Source organism: Neodiprion lecontei, chromosome 2 (assembly GCF_021901455.1).
Source record: "Neodiprion lecontei isolate iyNeoLeco1 chromosome 2, iyNeoLeco1.1, whole genome shotgun sequence".
Lineage (NCBI taxonomy): Eukaryota > Metazoa > Arthropoda > Insecta > Hymenoptera > Diprionidae > Neodiprion > Neodiprion lecontei.
The window spans coordinates 38297340-38320710 of NC_060261.1; the positions used below are offsets into that span (position 1 = coordinate 38297340).

Genomic DNA, 23371 nt, shown 5'->3' on the forward strand with positions numbered 1-23371 from the left:
GCAAGGGAATAGGCACTCGAAATGTATTCGCCTAATAATATTCAAAGACTAACGCGAAGTAGTTTTCGTCGTGTATCGATCGCGTTACGTTTTGTATCGCACTTATTGTTAGTCCACCGTAAATAAATATATATATTTTTATCAGAAGCGTCGCGTCGATTTCTCTGCTTTCGGTACAACGTACGTATGTATAAAGAATAACGATATACTTGCACTGTCTGTATCTTTCTCTGAAGCATTTAATATCCAGCGTGAACGACAGAGACGTAATATAATTTGATTGATGTAATATAGGAAACCCGAGATCTTAAGTGCCTGAAAATGAAATGTCAATATCGCGTCGAGTCTTCGGAATTTGATAAGAAGAGAAGATCGATAATGTAATATGCATTAGTTGAAACGAGCCACACTTTTACACCCCGGCAAAATGGGAATCTGATGGCGAGACGTGAACCAAGTAACCGCTACGATAACTCGGAAGAATGTTCATTCGGTAGGTATACACATAACGTTTGCCGAAATCGTTCTGAAAGTTTCTACAGACCTCCTATCAGACATCTTGTCCCCGAATATATTGTTTTTCTCTCTCATTTTCAGACCGTCATTCCATCCACCCTTCGCCGAACTGAGATAAGACGAGACGTGAAACGTACGAAGAGGTCCAGAGATACAAAATTGCGATGTCATTGGTCGTCACGTTCGCTGAAGGTTAGTTAATAAGGACAGGCTTCAAGTACGTGCACCGGGTGCCGAACGCCTTTTAACATCTGCTTGAAATTTGAAATTCATATTGATCGAAGATCTTGGTGAATCACGTCTGGGATAATTTGCACCTGCCGATACAGCCAACGATTTCAGCGCATGCTCTTCGGTCCAAGCGGAGGTAAAAATGAGAGCAAATGGATACACAGCGTTAAACGCCGGCGGAAACTCGGTAGGTTCAATGCTGTTCCCATGTTCTGACAGTGAGTGACGGTGTCATGCGAGAAGACCGGGCATTAATTTCAACGCGATGCGTCTGTGCGTGCGAACCGCCATTGCGTGGTCTCGTCGTCTTATACCTACTTATATTGTTGTAGGGCGCGTGCCGAACCAATTTTCCTCGTCATATATCACCATTACCCCATTGTGTAATCTCCGTGTCCCGCCTAACCTTGTTCTCAAACACTTATCCGCTTCCCCGTGATGGATGTGCAGGGATCGAAATTCACGCTATGAAAGTTATACGGTCTTCCACAGGTTACCGCATTTTCGGTTCAGTGGAAGTTCGGTTTGCCGCATATTTGTCACGTAGCTTTTTATCTTATTTAACATGATTCCTAGTTTGAATATTCGCTGAATCGTTTCAAGCAATTTTAAGATGATTTTGGTACCTACGTGTTCGAAGATTTGATCTGTTTTGCTGGAAATCGTGTCAGGGAACGTGACTTTTCTGCGCTTTGAGCTATTCGGGGACAGAAGTATAGCAATTTCACACGAGCCTCTGGATCCTTTTGTATTTTCAATCTTACACCTACAGTTTCCCAAGAACTGTAGATGCGATCTGCCTGTTATCTGATCTGGATAAAAACACCTCGCATTATGACCAACTAAATATTTCCAAGTACCATTTTTGTTGCGATTCGATATCGAATTATACAGGCTGTATTTGCCACGTTCGAGGGTCGCTATAAGGACATAGATTTTAACGCTGACTCAGAGATATGATTCGGAAAGCTTCGCCGATAAATCCTTCCTTATTTAATCCACGCGATTTATCCTTCATCATAAGAGTTATGAATGGAAAGTCCTCGTTGCCATTGGGTTCAGAAATAAGCTACCTTGAATTATTTGTTCAGATTATATTACCCTATTATAGGTATAAATGCACGACAGCAAAATAAGAGGCAAGGCCTGAAGAGACCTTGAGGACAAGCACGCAACGCAGCGAGCTTCGGAGTGCAATTTTAAGCAATTTCATCTTATTTCAACCCTGAAGACGAACAGCGTGCTCATTCGGTCTGCCAATTTTGAAAAGTACAAACTCACCGCTCCTATTCGTATAAAAGAATTACCCGCAATCAGCGAGAACCTCGGTTCCGTAATTTCGCGGTGAATTTACTTTATTTTCGTATTTTACCCGGCTTTATCCATTATAAACCGTCCCCACAAGCTACGGCCTGTTTTACCTTTACATATTCTGTAAATTCCTATTCTTGGTACGCACGTATAATATTCATTTGTGAAAGCAATGGAAATACGTTTGTGAGAAGTCTGCTGCGTGCAAAAGGCTACACAGATGTACGAATCTGTCAACTCTGGGATTCCAGATTCAGTTTTATTAAGGCTTCTGCCAGGGCTTCGAATGCGGTGAATACTAAGCCGTGACCATTGATTACAGTGTTCTTTCAGGGCTGCTCTCTTATTCCTTCATAAGTACGTCGATTTTTCATCGTTTTATGGGTTTTCATCATTCCCAACCAGCTGCTGTTCTCGGCTTCGATGGAATTCAATAAATTCACCCTCTTTTGCTCCAATTAGTCATTTATATACCCCAAAAAAGATCAAGAGAATTCTCGCCAAGATATACGTCAAAAACTGATTCCGATTATTCGTTAACCCTTCTTTTGCAAGTGGAAGTAATGCAGAGTATAGAAGTGTATTTTGCGAATATCACGGTTCGCTTATTTCTCTACACAAACAACGCGATTCAATCATTACTGAGTTTCAATTAGAAGCCGAGTGGCACGGTTAATTTAAACTGTGAACATCTGATTCGGAAGTCTCGCGATTGTTGTTTCAAACGATAATAGCAGAGAAAATGCTACTGGAACCCCTCACTTTCCATTGAGAACACACCGTCTTGCACCCTTGGCCAGATACTTTGGCCTAGTTTTTCTCAAGGACACCCTCAGAGCCGAAGCCGCGAGAGAAGAGGAAAAAATTTCATGCCTCGTTTTTCGCTGCTCAACACGCGGAGAGTAAATCCACTTCTGGCATCAGAGAATCTTATCCCGGAAGTCAACAACCGGTTCAAGTATGTGTATAGAGGTTGGCAAATATTCTTGCCAGCACATTTTAAATGGAAATGCACCCCACCAAAATATGCGTTTCCTATAGCCATGTAGTATAATCCATTCGTTTCTCGAATCCATGCAATTTATTGAGAATCATGTGACTATATTACAACATTTGTGTGTCAAACTCATGATCCAAAGTGACTTTTTGATCCTTGATGGCCGACAGCGTGCAATTTGGATAAAAAAGAAGTTCTTCAAATGTGCTTGGATTAACCGAGAAGTTCAGCTGTCGAATATACGTCCGCAGTGATCAGATTTTAAAACACATGCGTGTAATCTAACTCTGCGCAACTTGTGATCAAATGCTTGAATGAAACTTTCGAATCCGACGAAATTGTCTACTCGTCAGTCGGAAAGTGACTTGTGTACGCCAGAGTCGTAATTCGCGAAGCGTAATTATCGTTCGAAGTTTATCTTACGTAGTCACGTGACTCGCCTCGAGTGAAAAACGTCGTGTTTCTGAAAACTGGAAAATTCCTGTGCTTCATAAAATAGACGTTGCGAAGTTGGTTTGAAGGAAACTTCAAAAGTTCGGAATTGATTTCCGAAACACAGCTGTACGTGCGTGCCTGCCGGATTAAAGTTCGAACCGAATCCCGGCTATTGACCATTTCCTACCTCCATTTCCCGATGGTATTCGCGCCGATGGTTATACGACGATATAATTCTCTCCTGTCCTAATTCTCCACAGCGGCGCGTCTTTCTGCATAGCGTCTATCTATCCGGCTTTCCGCGTCTCTCTTTAGAGTACCTCCCTCTCCTTCTGCTCTTCCTCACTTAATAAATATGAGAAGCAGCAGCATTTCCCCCGAGAGAAATTCTCGCAATCCTGGGGACCGGGAGGTCGCTTGCGCCAACTATATACACCACTGCTGGAGGACAAAGCCGGTTTATAGACAAAGGTTTCTCTACGTGGTGGCGAATGCTGCAAGGTAGTTAACAACTGACCCGGGATTCTCGCTTTCGACTTTTACACGCCTCAATTCTCCGGTTCTTAAGAGGCTGAAGCGAATGAGATGAAGGCAAGTTGGCACACCGGCGTGTAGTTCGTTTAATCAACGCGCGAGATAAAAAGAGCTCAAATTTTCTTTCCGGGGCAATTAAATTTGTCCGAAAGTTTCGCATTTCATCGCTCACGCTTTACTCGTATCTTATAGCAAAACCGTGTCAATTTTTAAGTCCTACTTTTCAACGGAACTAGAACGAATCAACAACTGATAGGTACACGAATTCTTCGAATCGCCTTCAGAGGAAACCGGATGAACTTTCAACGTAGACGATGCACGTGAAATTGGGGCAGAATGTTATTAAGATCGAGGTACTTTATACATATACGATATCCACGGCGGAAGACTCGGGGCTGTTATACGGTTTTCCGAGAGGGGAGAACCGAGGGAATTAGAAACTACGGTTACTACTACGCGGTTCTAATTAACTCGGGTTGTCTCCAACGACACGCAGATATTTTTTCCTTCCCAGCTTCGCGTACCGCTCGAATCATCATTCTGCACCGGCTCGGTTTCCTCCCGAGCCAACCAGGAAGAGCTCAACCTTAATGCTTATTAAAACCGTCGAGGAGAGCGTCTCGAGTAAATCGAGTAAATTTTCGACCGTGCGGAGAGGTTGAATTTATATTGTATATAAAGACGAGGCTTATGCTATATACATATATACCACATATAGGAGCGCTATTTTGCTGACTCAACTTTCTGAAAAATCACAATTTCCTTGCAAAATTCTCGAGTATTAGATACTTGAAAGTTTTTCAATTTGTTTCACCTCGGTACGTTTGGTGATAAGAAACGGAAAAAAAAAACCTAAAAATAAATAACGGCAGTTTCCCTCCCAGAAATATCCGCCCTTATTTAAAACAGCTCAGGGGGTTTTCGCATTGACGCAAACCTCGAAATGATCAGCGAAAAAATTTCATTGACTCACCTGCGCGTCGGCGAGAATCCGGCGCATCAAGGCCAGGGTGGGGTGTGGTGTGACGTCATCCTCGAGGGGTAGAAACGCTTCGCCCTCCTTGTTCAAGCGATTCAGGCTCTTCAGAGCTGCAACGGATAAATAACAACGGAGGTTTAGTCATGCAGGGGATGATATAGCCCGCACCCTACGGTACGAGCTTGTGCGTCATGCACGTATACCAACACTCAAATCCACATGTCGATAATTTGGCAATAATTTAACAGCTTGCAAAGAATTTATGTTCTCTCGCCCCTCCCGAAACGATGTATAACTTTCCCAAATAATCCGTCGTTGGCATTTTTACGGAAAACGAGATACTCGACCGCAGTGGGGGATGTTTGAAAATAGTCGTATAGGTATGTACCTACCATGTTGTCTACCCATACCTATAATACTCGTATGATACCTCATGCAACACGTGTAGAAGTTAATTAACATCGAAATTCTGTTTTCCCAGTATGCTGTTTAAATATTTGCTATCTTCTGATCACTAGATGTTCAAACCTTTGAAGTCGATAAAGTTGTATTGGACATCGAATAAGCTTAAACTTGAATCCACGTGTATTTCACACTGGATTAAGACAGGTGGCAAAAGAAGATGACAGCGATTTGAGTTTGAGGGCTTTATTATTTATACTTTCAAGAACATTTTAGAATTTTGTCTTTCAAATTGATAAAAAAATTGCGTCATGGCGCGTATAAGTAGCGAACGACTTTTAACTCGAGGGCTTTTGCGGTGGAGCATCTCCTGATATCACTGTCCATTTCGTAATACGTAGAAAAATTTTTCCGGGTTGAAAATACCTTTTCGGGTTCAAGCTCATAAACCAATGGTTAAAAAAAATTCTCTTTCAAAGATATACGATTACAACAAAAAATTATGAAAAAAAATTTGTATGTTAAAATTTTGGGATTGCAGTCGAAGATCTAGCCACGAGCTCGGATCGATAGACAAGTTTTAAAGATTGTGTCCAAGTGTTTTCATTTTCTTTAATAATAAAATAGGCATGATTTTATACTCCCCGCCCCCCAGAACATCGCAAGGCCAGTTCGGTGATTCGCATCGATTCGTCCTTTAATATCGTATATGATAAATATATGCGGAGGTATTCGATACGTGTATCCAGTTCGGAGTAAAGAGTGTAGGATTTCGTACAAAGGGGGCCAAGGAAGAGTGTCATAGGCTGAGTGCGTCGCGAGTGAACGCTACCTTATAGCAAGTATGTAATATATCACTTTGGGAATCGACCAAATGGATTAAACCCTCTTCGCATTTCGGGGTTGTAGCTTTCTCGCGCGCATGATTCCATGTGCCGAATATATATATTATGTGTATATATAACCCAAGCGCATGGTGTATACCCTAAATGCGTAAAACTTACCTTCCTCGAAGGGTTGAACGCGCTTTGCGAAGGCCCTGGAGAACACCCCCCGGGATTTCGGGGTCTCGACGCCACCGTCGATAGCCGTGCTCATGTTCAAATTGGTTTTCAAGTTTTGGCTTGTATTATACTTCTCAGCTTCGATCACATTTCTTTCACAGTCTATAATAATACATGCACGCTGTGTTGTTCGTCTGAAAAGCAATGAGACGCCGGTTTTTATTTCTCGGTTCGATTCCTCGTCGCGGAGTCAATTTCGCAATTGCGAAACCGGATTGGAAACGTCAATGATCAACGTCAATGATACCGCAGATCTATACCTCGGATCTGATTACCAGTCGAGTGCACGGTGCATTTACGGTCATCGATTTGGAACTTCGCTAGTTGATCGACCCTTCGCTTCCGGTGAACGAACGCTATAATGCGGCAGCTGTGATAGAGGAAAGTAAAACACTAATTTCGGTCACTTGCTTCGATTCCAGCGAATTTTTCCAACCGGCAATGTCGAATTTTGCGAAATTCGATGCTCGTTATGTTAAATAACGTACAGCTCGTTTAGAAAACTCTTCGGTTTTCAACTATAACTGTAGGTATATGTATGCGAAAGGTATTCGTCTGAAAATAGGAACACATTTAAGCGTATATTGCAACTCACTCGGTTCTAGTTAGTGAATATTTATGCAAGACTGAACCTCGCGTTTACTCTAATAATTAATGAAGCAGAGGTACATTATAAACATACCGCAACCTACACAAAACACTCCTCGTTAAAAAGGTAAAAACTTTCTCGTACATATTAAAGACATACTTGTAAAAAGGTGAAATGAAATTCATTCCACGAATTTTTATTTTTATTCATCTAGCTTGTTTAGAAGATTTTTTCTTATGGAATTCAAACCTTCCAACTAATTAGACGTCTGAAAATTTAACATCGCATTCGAAGTATTACTTTGTGATTTTTAGCATCTTCCAATCGTGCGCAATTTACTTATTTCTCCTTACAGTCAATGCACGGTAAAGTGATTTGCGAGTAATTGTTATCCATAAAAAAACGGTGTCGTCACTAATTAAAAACGGAGACGCGAGCGGGTTTTCCGAGTTCTGATCCTGCTCGGAGATGCAACGAGGCCGAATTTCGTCAGGCCAACGCTTTGGCTTGTAGGATTTCATTTTTCGCGGGTGGAGAAATTCCTCCCCTGTCCGACGCAATCGGCAATTATCAGCCCCCGGAACCATCGTCCTTCGATAGTCCGGCATCCAATCGACAAACTAACGTCGTTAGGCCAGGTCGTCTATACAGCTCCGCACCACTTGGTTTAGACAATTTGCCACGTCATGCGAACGGAAGAAATATCGCACCGGATGAGGTCGAGGGTCCTAATCAATACGAACAGAACCAAGCTTGCAATGATTTTGGGGGAAAAAAATGTAATCTCGACATATTCTCGAGGTTTTTGCCGGCCGCTGTTTCGCCAGGGCGAGAAATCGCGGGAGAAAAAGGTTCATTACCGGCACCCCGTATCTGCACAAGGCTCAAGGTGCCGTGACCTACGCGTAACCCGTCAAACGTACTGCTTAGTGTCCCGAGAAATTGGTCTGAACCAAGCGCAAACAAGCTTCGCGTCTAGGCGTTTCCCATTCGCATGCAACCATTCCGATTACTTCCCCTTGATAGTTGGAATCGCGTGTTGGGACGGCAAGTGTATTAACTTACAATTAGTGTTTATCGAGTCCCAGGAAATTCGCCGATTCCACCGCGAAGGATCACCTTTAATTCGTACAATCCGATGTAAGAGGGTATATAAGTGACCGATATACGAAAGCTCTGGAAGACTTCATCTTTATTCCGGCGTGATTGAAATTGGCGGAATGCCAGATCCAGGCGTATTTTATCCATGGGATCCGAGGCGGCGAATATTGGATCCGAGAAATTCGATCATACTTTGTATTCGTCGAAAATTAGGAGTGTCGTTAATCCTGGCGATAGGCAGCCCGGCAAACCCGACGTTTACTCGGAAAGCTTAGACCAGGCGCTACTGTCCAGAAGTTTCTCAATCGGCCAATCAAGCAAGGTCTTGAAATTGGCTTAAACAACTCGGATTCGACGAGATTCTACGCGGCAATTATTCGCGTAATTTTACCTTTGAGAATTGGGAGGCGGAAGCGTACTGGCGGTATCCTGTAATTGCAAATGGGATAAGAAAAGGATCTGGAAGAGAAATAGCACAATTCCGGATGAATAGTTCATCCGGATCGAGAAGAGATATTGGATGATAAAATTACCCCTGGGTACATTATTGACCATGAGCGTATATCTATGGACGGGGATTCAACTCTACTATTCACTCGGGAATCCTCGAAATGTCCTTCGGGTGACTAACGCTCTTGATGCATTATTCCTTCCTGGTTTCTACCAAGTATCGCATTCTCTTCTACGGCTTGGACAGCCTTCGATGGTCAGTCGAACGATTCCAGAGAGAAGGCTGATTGGGAGAACCGTTTTTCGATGTGGGATACACGATCTAATTAAACTGATTGGATAAACGCGGGCTGCTAATATGAGGGTGGATACACAGAAGTTTGCGCTCCGTAGGAGGGGACTGGCTCTCGTTATTTGGGATCGAGGAACGTTATTCACCGAAAATTACTCATCGATATTACGTAGACGAACACGACGCGTATATAAATTCATTTTTGCACCAATGTCATCGTTTAGCACGCGAGTAACGAGAAGACGTTTTAATCTCACGTGCGTAAATCTGCACGCGCTTTATTCAATTTAAGATAGGCAACGTCGTAATAGTATATACGCTTTGGATATGCATTGCACGTACAAACGAGTCTGGCATAAATTATGGTGAAGTTGTTGAGAGAGGTGCAGGGAGAACCGATTACATATACATGTAATTATAAGTTTTTCATCGAATTAAAACGAGGTAACACACCGCGTTATCATAACGCGATCTTACTCGGTCATAATGTTTTAATTAAAACACTCTAGAGTCGTGACGTATGGCAAAAAATTTGCCTGCCGCTTTTTTTTTTTTTTAAAGTCGTCAGGTCGAATTGAAGTTTTTTAATCACTTGTAGCAGGACTTTAATCTGGCGGATAAAAGGTACGTTGAAATTTAACAGCTGACAGCTCACTTACTGGAACAGCTTGCACGACGCTCAGTTTATTGTCGGTTCGATCTATTTCTCTCAATTCAAGATTGAAAAAGTTGGGTTCTGTTTGATTGAACCAAAGTCTGATCGACAGTTCGAAAAACAATTTAAAATTCACAGGAAATTCTCAATTCCGTATTGAAAGCGTGTACCTACTTTGTTTACAAGGAATCATTTGAACGATTATTTGTAGTTCGATAGATTAGGCGCGTTCCTGTACTGTCTAAAATCTAAACACTCGTTAATCGGATGGCTTGCGACAGCTGTTTTTACTCGTGTAATACTTAGACCGTATCTGATTATAAAAGGGAATATTTTATAGGTATTAACTTCCACAATAAGAGTGGAAAATGTACGAGTATCGTTTTAAAAGAATGCCGATGGGAAACTCTGCTTCACAGAAAATACCCAATTTTAAAAGAAGCACAAACTCCCTTTATCGTGCGGGTCTCCCTAAGGAGCAAGTAAATTCCGAGGTAGACCGTTTGTACGTTTATTTAAAAAAAGACCAAGTTTCATCGCAGTTTCGACAATGTAACTCAGGCAATGTTTGGGTTAACAAATATACATATGTATGGAAGTTGGAGCAGGTTCAAGCAGTGGCATTGATACCGGAAGTGGAAGAAGGCACATCGAACTAAGCTGGCGTCTGGAAATAGACGTAAGCATTTACCGTACCTTTAAGATTTCTATAAATAAAATTCTAAATCTTTGCCATCGCTGTGCATGAGCATTGACTCGGAAACGAGCACGTGCTTCGAGCCATTTCATTAATTTTGGAGTGAAAAGGAAAAGCTGAGTAAAGTGTACGCCGAACACGATGTACGTGGAACATCAAACGGCAAATACCGACTCGGTCTCGCGATCAGGTGTGAGAATTGACAGATAAGCATCATCGTCACTGAGTCAAGTGGCAAATTTGGTATCTTAACGTTTCGATCCATTAAATTTTTCGTTTCATCCTTTCGAGACGCGAACTCGACTCTCGAATACTCACTGATGGATCGGACACGCGGTATTGTCATCATCTGCGTCACAAGTACAATAAGTAATCATCCAATCGCGTGCCGATACTGTCCGATATTTTAGAGGTTCGGCTACTTCCACTCTCTCTACTATCCATGATTGAATAGTCTGCCCATGGCAAACTTCGACAAGGATATCAGTTGGGCGAGACTGTCTCGCGCGATGAGTATTGATCAGAGCTTTTTTTACGCTAAAAATTTATTTACGTCGCGTCCACGATGTTTAACGTGATAACGATTAGCTAGATTCGTCCTCTACTGTTCTGCTCGTAGGACGATAGGAAAACCAAATAAAAAACAGCGATGATCTCGAAAGAAAGTTGGAGAAAAATTAAAAAAAAAAAACGAGTCTTTGGCGTAACAAGCGAACCTGAGCTTTTATAATAGAAGCGACATTATTCTACGAATATTTGGAGAATTCAATTTGTATGACCGTTTTCCTTTTCTTCGATGTCTCGATTCCGACTCGAAGCTGTAATGCCAAAGATATACGGAGGCAGGTGGAAGGATGGCGAATCTGTGCCTGGTGGAAATAGTTTTACCCGTATATATTATTCCAACGGAAGAGTCTCTCCAGGTTTTGTTAAATTGAAAACTCAAACGCCACAAATCTCGTATCCAATATGAAGCAATAAAATAGAGTCCAGCTACCTTACTACTTCCGCTCTATTAGCCAAGGTCCTTATTCTGCAACTGCGCAATCCAACCGCCCCGAGTTCCCCCTGTGTTTTTATTCCCTCCGTTGGAAACCAATCGTTTATTCCACTCTCGCCAGAGAATCGTCAGCGAAACATTTCCATCGATAAAGTAATCCCGCGTGATGAAAATGTAGACGGAACAACAACGGGAACTATCTCGAACCGGAAGAGCAGAAAAGCTACCCGATTTGCTTTTATTTATGGGAATTTTCGAAAGTTCTGCCAGCCGAGCAATAAATAAATGCAAACAATATTCCTTCAGGGTTTTTTTTGTCAGTTATTGACGGCGTTGGTCCTTCCTGGCGTGCAGTCAAGCCACCGTGGCAGCAGGCACGACATTAACAACAGCCCTGCGTGGTCCGTGAAATTTCAACTTGAATACTCAAGGAGTGACAATTCGAGCCCCGCGCATTGACACTGCGCCATGCTCTAACACGTATCTCGCATTATCCATTCATGAATATTCACGGTGCTGGAGAATGATTGAAGCTTGCCAAGAGCTAACTACCGGATCACTGTAAACGTACGTTACACGCATCCTGTCGAGTTCATGCACGCATGCTTTGGAATGGTGGACGATTTCGGTTAACGTTTAAAAAATGTTATTCCCCCTGATCTGCGGCCAAGGATTTGATCTCGGTGGAGCTTCGGCTGAGCAGAAATTATTCAGAGGTCATTCGAGAAGTTTGAAAGTATGCAAAAAGTTTCGCCAACATTTCTCAAATACTTCTTGTACTCGGAGACTTATCTCGTACAGTTCTATGCTCTACGCAAATCTTTGCCTTCCATAACTCATGCGGTAACTTTTTAGATTCCTTATTAAATTTCTACATACAGATATACGTGTTCTGCATGGAAATAAAAAGCGACCGCCTCTTCCGTTCCCTGTCACTTTCATTACTTGTCTTCGTGGCCAAAGCTCCGTGAAGCTGGTTCATCCGAGGCCGTACATTGCACGGTATAACGAAGGCGTTCTACTCGAACGGTGCAAAGCCAAACTGCAATGAAACGAGTCTGTCTATCCATAATCGGAACCGCTATGTAAATCCCCGGCAATTTTCTATTTTATATGCAACGCTGTTCGATGACAACCCCGGCTTGAAACGCCCTTCGCTTCAAGTTCCATCACGTCATAATGTATATGCATGGCGTGTACATCTAGGCGGAGTTAATTGCAGCGTAGAATCGCAGGGAGACGCCCCCGTGCAGTTAATTAGCAGTGTTCGCTATTAAACAACACGATCTTCAAAACTCAGCAGGATCAAAGAGCTTCGAACCTTTCGCTTCTGTCTAACAAATTTCCGGCTCTTAGGGCGCCAAGATGACGCAATTCCCATATTCTAATGGGTAAGGTAAACGGTTTTCGAGTTTCGTCGACAGCCAGCGGCGCGTAAAGTAAATATTATATGTATTTCACGAGGGAGCGATTCGTTCCGATTTTCAATCACGTAAAAACGGTGAATAACTTTTCGACCACTTAGCGTTACGCTCACCGTTACAAAAATAGAGATCCAGAATTTTCGACATACGCGAATTAGGCCGTATCTGAGACTTTTGTATGCGATAATCATTCCATGACTATACTTTCATTTGCGTGCCATAAACAACGTTTATAGTCCCGTTCACCGACACTTGGACATTATGCGGAGCTCGTTTATCCTGGCTGCGATTCAACTCGAGAGATGAAGAGGTAATCTAACGGAGATCTTACGGAAATCGTCATAGATAATGATCTTCGCCCGTTTAAGCGCGGGACAATGTAAGTATACGTACTCGCTATTTATACTTCCATATTCGGTGAGATGTTGAGGAATACTCGAAGCCCGCAGATATCTTGCTCTGTACACTTACGTCAGAGAATTGTAATATCTGAACGAGGTGCTGTTTGGCCACGAGCTAATATCTCTTACTTCGCGTTTTGGCGAAAGTCGATATTTCTTCCGTTCAAATAAAATACGATCCCGAGTTTAACACTTGTTTCAGTCTTGTGCACGTTGTACCGGTAAAATCCTGTTTCACTTAGATAGCCGGTCCGTTCCAAAGATTGAGTTTAAATTTTCATTACAGAATAAATGCGATATAGCGCAGGTTCAGCTGCGAATAAAAATAGACAATTCCGAACAATCGATGACGCTCAAATCTCATTTTCCCCAATTTTCGGGGGGATGGATTTTCCTTGCTAGCCTGCAATCTATCATTTTCTAGAACTGTTCGCGGTGCCTTCCTTGAAAACATTTTTTGGTGTATTCATTTCCGCGAACCAAATACCCGCATTATTCTTCTCTGCGGAATATTTTCAGATAGATAAATAAACTTTTGCCATTATGTTCGTCGAATGTAATTTACCGCGAGTCGTACCATTTCACGAGACGGGTAAACTTGAATCCGAGATGAAATTGGAAAGGAGGTATTCGATCGAGTCGGTGCGGTTTGTTAGATTTATCGCTACCGCGACCGCATCAGATATTTGTCAGAAGAAAGACATGCGCTCGATTGTTCAATCGAGCTCGATTTAATCTGATGCCGGTGCAACGCGAAACGCGACGTAGCTGTCCATCAGAGTGGAATCACATATAGTTATTATCGAGGACCGGATGTCCTTATAGAGTAAGCGTATAGACTGTAGGCATAGCCACCGCCTACACAAAGGGTTCACAACGGCAAACCAAACCCATGCCGAGAGCGAGTTCAATCAACTTCAACTGAATAATAATACCGATATAATAAAGATCTCGCGACCTCGTTTCGAAGCTGCCGTACCGAGCCAAACTGATTGTGGATCCCAGAGAACGATAAATGCCCCTCGGATATTATATCGAGCTTTTCGGACCAGCTTCGGGTCATATCCGTTTGAGAAAGTGAAAATTTTGGCGAATCGCCACGCGCTCATCAACCCCGCGAGCTTTCACTCGACGACACGGGGTTCATTTTTGTCCAAGATTTAGTCGTTGGCTGAAAAGTTGTGTGATTTTTTTTTTCATTACCATTCGGTGTATTTTATCGAAACCTGGCGATATTTTTCGGCAGATGAAAAACAACCGATTAGATCGAGTTCGCGGATTATCCACGACGCAATCCACTAATACGTTGAGTTTAGGTATTCGCAGAACTCTGGAAGAGCCGTGTTATATCCGTCGACAATATTCCGGAGGAGGAATGCGTCCGGAATGCCTGCAGAGTCTGCAGCGCAACGCAGCGAGGCGATCGATTTCGGAGATCCCGTTTTTGCATACCAACTAACCGATTCCGTTCTTCTGCCTCATGAAATTGTCAAATACATCGAAGCATGATCCTGAGGTAAAAATCCAGAAATGTAGCAAGTCCAAAAACGGTCATCAACGTTCGTCTGTTAACTTTTCACTTACGTTAAAAATAACGATAAAATATCCATCCCCCAATGTATAATGTAAAGAAAATGTAAATTGTAAACGTGATGAAGAAAGTAAAAAAAAAAAAATATATATATATATTAATAACGACGATCTCATAAAACGTAGGAAACACTTTTTACACTCTATATTTCGTTTATTCTCAAGTGCAGCTGCTGCGGCATAACTCGACGCGTGAATCTCAGCTATGATCCAGTTTCAACAGGCTGTTATAAAATCCGCAGCAGCTGCAGCACGCGTTTGTTGAAGTTAGCCGAAACACATGGAAATTCGCAATGATTGACACCGGCAGTACGATAACACGCGTTCATTAATATTGCATCAGCTTAACTGCACCGGTAAGTCGTCAAGTTTAGTCGATTTGTAATTTCGACGAGTGATGAGTCAGCGTAACATGAAATTACAACATACACCTTGACCAAACGAGCGTCACCGTTTTCTGCTACCACGATATGTAACAATCGATCTGTAAACAATGCCGCAATGCCACGAATTACGTTTAAACACTTGCATGCAGTTGTACGATTTCCCCGCGCGTTCTCATTCCAGTTCACGAATCAAATTAATATAACGAAAAGTCCGGAAGACTTGTTTTGTAATCATCGCTTCGGAGCACATATCGAACCTTCTCCCGGAGTACAATAATTTACGAATATGTGGAGGTTGACGAAGCTGACTAACACGTTCCGTCCGCCTCGACGGATCAAAGTAAAACGTTTGATCGTCAAGAGGAGATGAGCTTAGCTAATTAGCTACCACCAGCCAATTTCATCCAGATTATTCATACGTCACAGTAACGGATGCTGTTTGTGTGTGTGCGACAACACGATCCAACTGTAGTACCGTGTGCCAAATGTAGGATAAATTTTTACACGTAATTTTAGAGGCATCGGATTTAACGACCACGAGGAGATCAGATTCGTTTAGCTATCGTAATGAATTTTCCTATATTTTGCCAATAATCTTAACAGATGAATCAAAGAATAGATCATTCGATCTGAGCACGAAGTTGAAAATTAAATTGATCGTAAAGAAGCGTCAACGTAAAAGTTACTATCGTGTGTACCTTGAAGATTCTCAAATTTTTACGAAGGATATTGCCACATGGGATTATAAAAGATGTAAGACTCTGAATCGGAATTGAACGAATCGCGTTGACAGGCGTATCTCAGCGTAGATTTCGTTCGACGGATAAAACGAAATATCTCGCGTACCTGCCAAACGCGTATCATATCTGTAAGACATTCATTGACTGTGATCCTCGACGTTTCCAATCGTCAACGTAACTCCATACCACTCAAACTTCTTACCCATAATAACAATACGATTCAGTTCATGCAATAAAAAAAAAAAAAAACAAAAAACGATCCGCACTTCTGGTCGACGATTAAAACTTCACCTCACTTAACTAATCAGCACGAATTTTCCGTCCCAGCACAACTATGACCGTACTTAATTATAAGTATAAAATAAGCCTTCGCACACTTAATCACCCCGGACTCGACGAGCTCTACTACATAGATGGTACGCACTCCTTAGGATAAACCGCGTTACGAGTCAGCCGAGTGTGGCCCAAGCCTCGCCGATTGCCGTCTGCCTGCCGTCGACCCGTAGGACCCGTCGACCAGGATGGTTGGGCCCGTAAGTCGGAAGAGGTGGAGGGAGGAGGAGGAGGAAAGAGGGGACGTCGAAGGTCCGATGCGGCCCGAAGGGATACCGGATTATTACAACCAACCTGGCTTGCGCCTCTCGGATGCCTCTCGCCTCTTCGGTCGGTTGTCCGTTTCTCCGTTCAACTGCCCGAGCTGCCCAACGGAGCTGAACTCGCCTCAACCCTTCGGTACAGTCATGCTCATCCTGCTGCTCGTAGCGATCGTGAGGTACAATAAATCTCGCGTGTGACTCTCTCGCATCCGGACGAAAGCCGCGCATCGAAGATTGAATTGATACCGCCTAACCGTTCCCGATGATACGTACGACGATCATGATCGGACTTAGTACCAGTGGTCTGTGAACGAGGGACTGCTATGGCTTAAGAGTTTAGTCGTTGCATCGCGATTCGGCGAGTTCGTTATTTTCTGACCAGGTAGATCAGATCTGGTCATTGTACTTCAAAATTACTGGGGTTCGGATTGGGCCTGATAATCATTAGCCGCAGTAAAATGTCGTTGCACGTTGAGTGTGAAGTTCGTGTTATCAGGAATGACACCGCATTGAGAAAAATTTTATTTGACATAGTAACTTGAAAAATTCAGTAAAACAGGTGTCGTTAAAAAAAACTGTTTGAATATTGTTGGGATTACGAAAAATGAGGTACGCCTAACCATTTTGCGCTATCGTCGATACTTTTTTGGTTATTGCAATGCAAAATCAGTTTGTGAGGTTTACTCCACTTTTTTTAGTTAAATAAGGCTTTAACGTCAATTTATCGTTGCACAAGCATTAAATTTTCGCAACAGTTACAAGAAAATATAGCAACAGTAATCCTAATGAGAAAGAATAGCAACGGATACTAGACTTTCCGGCGACAGCTACTAAAAAAACTAATTTTCATTTTGTACCTAGAACTATATTTTTCGATTGTGGTAAAAGATGAAAATAGTCAAGGACTGAGCGGTAACCGGAACTAACAAATTTCTCTCAATGCACAAATATCCAAATATTTTCCAATTCGAGATTTCTCTGTGTGTACCGAATTTAAGAACGTCAAGATCGTATGGTTGCGGAAAAACGGAGACAAGTTCGATGCTCAAAGAGAAGATGTTCGCACTGCAGGTTATATTCTATATGTATAGATTCAGCCTGACGACATTGACTGAGGCAGACGTGCCTACGCGTAACTATCTTTGCCTTGAGATTCGCTCAAGTTTTCGTAGTCTCAAACATCGTTTTCCTCAAGGCTCTCCGCTCTGCCACGCAAATACGAATGAAAGATAATAATTACCCACTTAACGTTCTAACATAATTGCGATTGAGGCATGCAGCACGGATGTCCTTTCAACGATTGACAATTGTGTAAAATGCGTTTTCACGCATAATACGTTACAGGTATACATGCTCTCGTTTGAATAACCCGACCGTGTGATTTATGCCAGGCAAATTACGTGCACGTTGATTCTGCAATGACTTTTGAGGGTTCGGCTGATATTTTATGTTGGGAAATAGGAAATACGTGTTTCGAGATAACTAGGTATATTTGACTACCTTGGCGGATACGTCACGTGTGTGTAATATTCACTGTCCGCATAAGTTTACCGGAAGTAGCGGGATTGATAACGAAAAGGGAAACCTCTGTGCGGATGTTGAATCGTGCGACGAAGTTGAGGGGACAAAAAAAAAGAGGAAAAAAATTTATAGGTTTGCAACGGCACAGGTTCAAAAGCGGCGAAGCTGCAATACGATATGCAGCCGGCTACCTGACACCAACAATACGCCATTGTGTGACAGTCGTTCAGAGTTTGCACTGTATGTTCCGTATACAATGTACGCTGCTGGAGTAAAAAGCCGTGGAGTTATGTACGAGTTTTCTCGTTCTGTTGCCGCAAGGTGCGTTGCGGCTATAGGTGCAATCGTTTGTTTAGTTTATGAGTTTTGCCATTTTTTTTTTGTCTTCCGTAAACTTAATTATTTCGGCATCGGTTGAAAAAAATAATTTTTACTAGTCATAGATGTCCTCTCTCCTCATCGTCGATTCTTTTCATTGTTGGTTACACGATGAACGATTGTTCTTAGAGAATTCATGCTTTTCCAATAAGCTTCCGAAAGAAGTTTTCAGTTCGTACGAAAAGGAGGCTGCAGCAAGAAGGAACGAATGTTTTATGCATGATGCATCTTTGAATTTAGAGCTCTGAAATACCAGCACGCCTTTGGCATTCAGAGGACTGAAATTTCTCTCAAGCGCTCCTCGGTTCCTTCTGGCTATACTCGTATGGCTGTATAGATCACTTCTCAAAGATGCATAAACCCATTCGCTCATGGCTGAACGACATCGCGTAAATCTAAAAAATTCATCCTCTGCTGAGAACCGTGGATGCAGATTATTTGCCGTCTCGTTCTCAAAATAATTTTTTTTTTCAGGAAACATCAGGTTCGCGAATAGTTTGTATAATTTCTGAAATTTATTTTTACCACATTGAGTGAAAGAACGAAAATTACAATAGTAGGGTTGGGAAAGACGAGTAGAAGGTTGAACCGTTTCGCCGACGAAATTCCATCGATCTTTTTTCTCCCTCTTTTCGGACCGCTTATTCACGCTAGGAATTCGGATGCAAGTTGAACGGCAACCGCTGGACCATCTTGCCACTCGATGGCAGATGTTGTCCCAAAGCCTAGCGTTTCCTAAAATACACAGCTGTCGAGCGGAGGCGAAAAAGCCTTACAAGATGTTGCCATGATAGAATACATTTTCATGTGCCCACGTTGAACACAAAAATTTATACCTACAACGTGTAGAGCGGTTCGAGGTAAGTGCCCAGAAACAGCTGCCCTTTGCCCCTCGCAACTCTTCACGATTTAACGCACACGCGCGACAACTCCAAGCAGATGCTTTATGCGAAAGACTAATTCCTTTTGTCTTCCTTCGTATACTTCGGTATAACCGGCGAGGAGAATTTGTTTCTAATAACGTTAATGCCGCATCAACGAATCTCATTATCTGAATCACTTTATGCTAAGGAGCTCCCTTTCGACTCAGCAACTTGTTTAAGTTTTGATTTACAAGCCGTCGAAGCAGGAGGCGGTTGAATTGGAGCAGATGCAAAGTTATACATACATATTAATATACACGTCGGCTTTCGTACGAGCTTCCCCACTTCCACCGTGGTTGCAATATCTGCTCCCCCTTATTGCCGTCGAACCCTATTATTGTGTATCGGTTGGACTTGGCCCCCGTAATGGAGAAACCTGACGTTGTCTAAGTAAGTCGTATCGCCTCTGACGGTGTTTGTAAGTATCGATTTCACGAGGCTGCAAAGTTTCAGTTGACTAAGTTGAATATGGGATCATTCGGTAAAGCGTTCAAGTCCTTGGTGTGTATGCTAAGATGCAAACCGGCTTACAACGATACCTCAGTCTTTAAATACTGCAGACATGTTAATGGGATACCAAGAGCTAAGGTAAGTGCACCAGTCATTGACACGTTTAGACCCGATTATAGAACCTTTTACTTTCCAAAATTATAAATTTACGGCATAAATTGTGAATATCTCGATGATTAAAACCAATTGCTAGAGGGTTGGACACTTCAAATTTGTTTCTTGGTCATTTTAGAACCAAGGATCAAACAGATACAACCAAAAAAAGCCAATAACTAGGAAACTCAGCTTAGTAGTTGCACAAAGTGGATTTCCTGAAAATATTTATAAGATTTCTCATGGCTTCGGAATAAAGTGGAAAGGACGTCTACTCCAATTTGCTGAAATATCTAGTGAGTGTATTCGTTCATTGGAGTTCATTTTGCCTGATTGCTTTCACCGTTTGATTCCGACTGCGGGCCGTACGACGGTAATTTCTCGAAGCCGAAACTCAAGCCAAATGGGATGACACCAGGTGAACCGTATCTTAGAAAACTCCGGACCACAACCTGCTGCTGCTGTTGCCATTGCTTCACTAGACCTGGCCGACTGTTTTATACCTTCAGTTGCGTAGCTAAAAGTTTGTACGCCGATTGTGAAATTGCAATATCAGTTTAACGGATAAATAATTGAATGAGGGGCACGAATTTGCAACCTAATCTGAGGAGAATTCGTCAAAGTTTGAATTATTTGTCATTTCTTCTAGAGCACTTGTACTTTTTTGAGACATTTAACGTGTAATCCTCATGCAACGACTATATTTCACGTGAAAAATGAATTACTCTCGATCGAATTAAAACATCGAAAACGCTTCGCTTGCCATTTGTCTGGCCATTGTGTTTTTGAATCACGGCATTAGCCTGTCAACAGCTACATATTACGCGTACATACATGATCCAGATTCAGATTTCTCTGTCCCCAATTTGTCCAACCCTCTTTCATTATTCTGACGCCTCGCCGCTAGTTAGCGCAAGCTGACCCCTTTTAATTTCGAACCGTAGTACCTATTTCCTATTGTAATGTTCTACAATAGCAGTTTCCATGGATAAGTTATTACCCGTATCGCTTTGTTGAAGAATAAATCTTTGCAATGGATGGATTGAACGGAATAAAAGTAGTTCACACAATATCGATAGCGACGATGACAAGTTGAACTATTGAACTTGATGGGATATTTTGATCTACCTCCGTTACCCAACTGAACAAACAAGCCTGGTTCAGAGTGATAAAATCGTTCGGTTATGAGGGGAGATTTTCCTTTCATTTTTTTTCCATGGTAAATTATTGCGGCGGACTATCGAACGCGTCGACGGTGGTTGAATTTGATCAAAGTTTACCAAGGATCAAAGCCTGTCACGAATTCATACATTTTTATTGGATACGGGTCGGACTCGATTCTTTCTAGTCGTATAACCATGTACAACGAAATGTAAATCGAATAAGGAAATTTTCGGATATCTCCGGTTATTACGGTTAGAAAGTTTTCAGAATCAAAGAAGAGAATTTTTTTGAAAGTTCATTCATTTTTAATCATCCTCTACCCAACACGAGGACAAACCCATAATCCAAAGGTCTGAAACGCAATTTATCATTTTTCCTTAAAAGTAAACCTAGAAATTTATGAAACGCGTAATGGTAGACTTGAAAACACATACCCTGCAGTATATACACAACTGGTTGACCACTCTATCAAACCGATTAACGTACAAGTCACTTGAAGACTGCGTCCGATTCCCACTCCGATTATTGCCTCCAGTACATATATCCAGTGGCATATAATACGGCCTGAGTACCTATGTACGTAATTCGCGCACGGTGAGTTGAACGCCCTTCGACTGCGGTATAGATTGTCTATGCACAATCAGCCTGAGAGGCATGATGGGCCCATAGGTCACCTGGATGCAAGAAGGGTCACTCACCCCTGGCATTAGAAGTACATGTATGGCAACATGCAGGAGCGACGCACCCTTGCATGAATAGATGTGTCACGGGAAGTGTGTTTACCGTTCGAGTGTTACGGTGTTGGGACACCAAGGCTGTGTCGTGACGTCAAGGTATAATCCAGTTGCATTGTTCCCAAAGTCTTGTCTAAGGGTTTACACGAACGTGGATATAACGGAGTGGGGAAAAATAGTCTCTGTTCACACGAGGTACGGTATTTGTAAAATACGATCATCGTGAGAGAAGGCTGTCATTTCTGTTTGGAGCTCACGGCATGATTTTTTAACTCGTTACTACATCGGAGTGCTGTATCATACTCCTGAGGACGAGATTGAGAAGGAAGATTCTACTCGAAGGGTGCGATAGGTGCTCGTTAATAACGCAATTATAGATTATAATTCGGTTATGAGAGAATAATAAACGTTTATTGCCTTAAAAGGGTCCATGGGCAGGCAGGTATAAAACGAAATTACAGTATTAAACAAGGCTATTAAGATTGTTGCTAGACTGTTTCAAAGACCGAGGTAGCTAGTGGCAATCGTGCAGGCTACGAGCCTCCAGGTTATAAACTGTAATAATTAGATACCTGAAACGTGGCTATTAAGTACACCAGGCTATAATGGGCGTGAGATTCATCGAGTTGCGTTTTCATTAAAAAAAAAAACTAAACAGGAAAAAATTACTCCATCGAGCTTATAGGTGCCTTATACTCGCCGATTGTACATTAAAATTTAAGGACCGCAGTGCCAGGTGTTGGATTAAAGTTAATTAAATACTCGATGAAATGTTTGGGCATGATAAAGAAATAACAATAGTGATGTGTACAACGTTCATCGGGTTCATCTACAACACAAGTCATGCAAAGCAAGAGTCGAAGCAGTCCACGCTTACTTGACTCAAGATTGAGACAAAGACTTGATCTACAACCCGACTTCAAGACTTTTGCCATGTTCGTGTTGAACCTCGTTAAAGTTAAGTTCCCTTAATCCAGATCCATGATGTGATACACGAAGAGGACTTAACGCGAGCATTATTCATTGCTGATGAAATATGGTTGCTCGCATGAGAACGAGAAGGGCAATTTAGGGTTGTCAAGACCATTGTCAGTAAACACAGTGTTCGTAGGCTAGTCGTAGTACAGTAGTCGTTAGAACTACCGACAACTCATGGCCCTGTTTACCGATCACTCGGTCATTTTTACTACTACAATAAATTGTTTACAACAATATTTCGCGTTGCGTGTAATCGTAGGAAATTACATCATAACGAGGTTTGCGATAAATCATCAGACAGTGGTCGACTAATTCTTTCAATTAGGCATTAGAATAACCTAAAATGCGATTTGCACCCAGTCAGATAACATCGAATAACGGTTCAAAAGAACAGCGCGTACTCCCAGGAGGATTTCACTGCAAGTTCACCGTACCAGATGGGACTATTTGACATGGGTTAGCGGTATAATCGGAAAAAAAGACTCGGAGATATTATCTCGAAATGAGAAGTTGATATTTGAACAACAGTAGACTACTCATGGTAGACTAAATATTTTCGTGTAATGGTCGCGGAGTTTCAGGCGACGTCGTCCCCCAATGTCTCGATCCGTCAATACCGCATTGTGAGTTCGTAGTTTTCGGCGTGGTAGGTATGACTCGACAAAATCCGAACGAAGCCG

At 42.2% G+C, this 23371-nt stretch overlaps 1 protein-coding gene across 3 annotated transcripts in view; it reads right to left on the bottom strand.

The window, feature by feature from the left end:
* LOC107225560 (kazrin) overlaps positions 1–23371 on the bottom strand; it is a 77836-nt gene that overhangs the window by 34660 nt on the left and 19805 nt on the right. For 2 of the 3 annotated variants that reach the window (XM_046732731.1, XM_046732730.1), the window contains exon 2: positions 4998–5113. In XM_046732731.1, coding sequence (XP_046588687.1) covers positions 4998–5113 — 116 coding nt within the window. Of the gene's footprint in view, positions 1–4997; positions 5114–6409; positions 6604–23371 lie in introns of those variants that run through there. The other variant, XM_015666073.2, reaches the window with a different exon arrangement.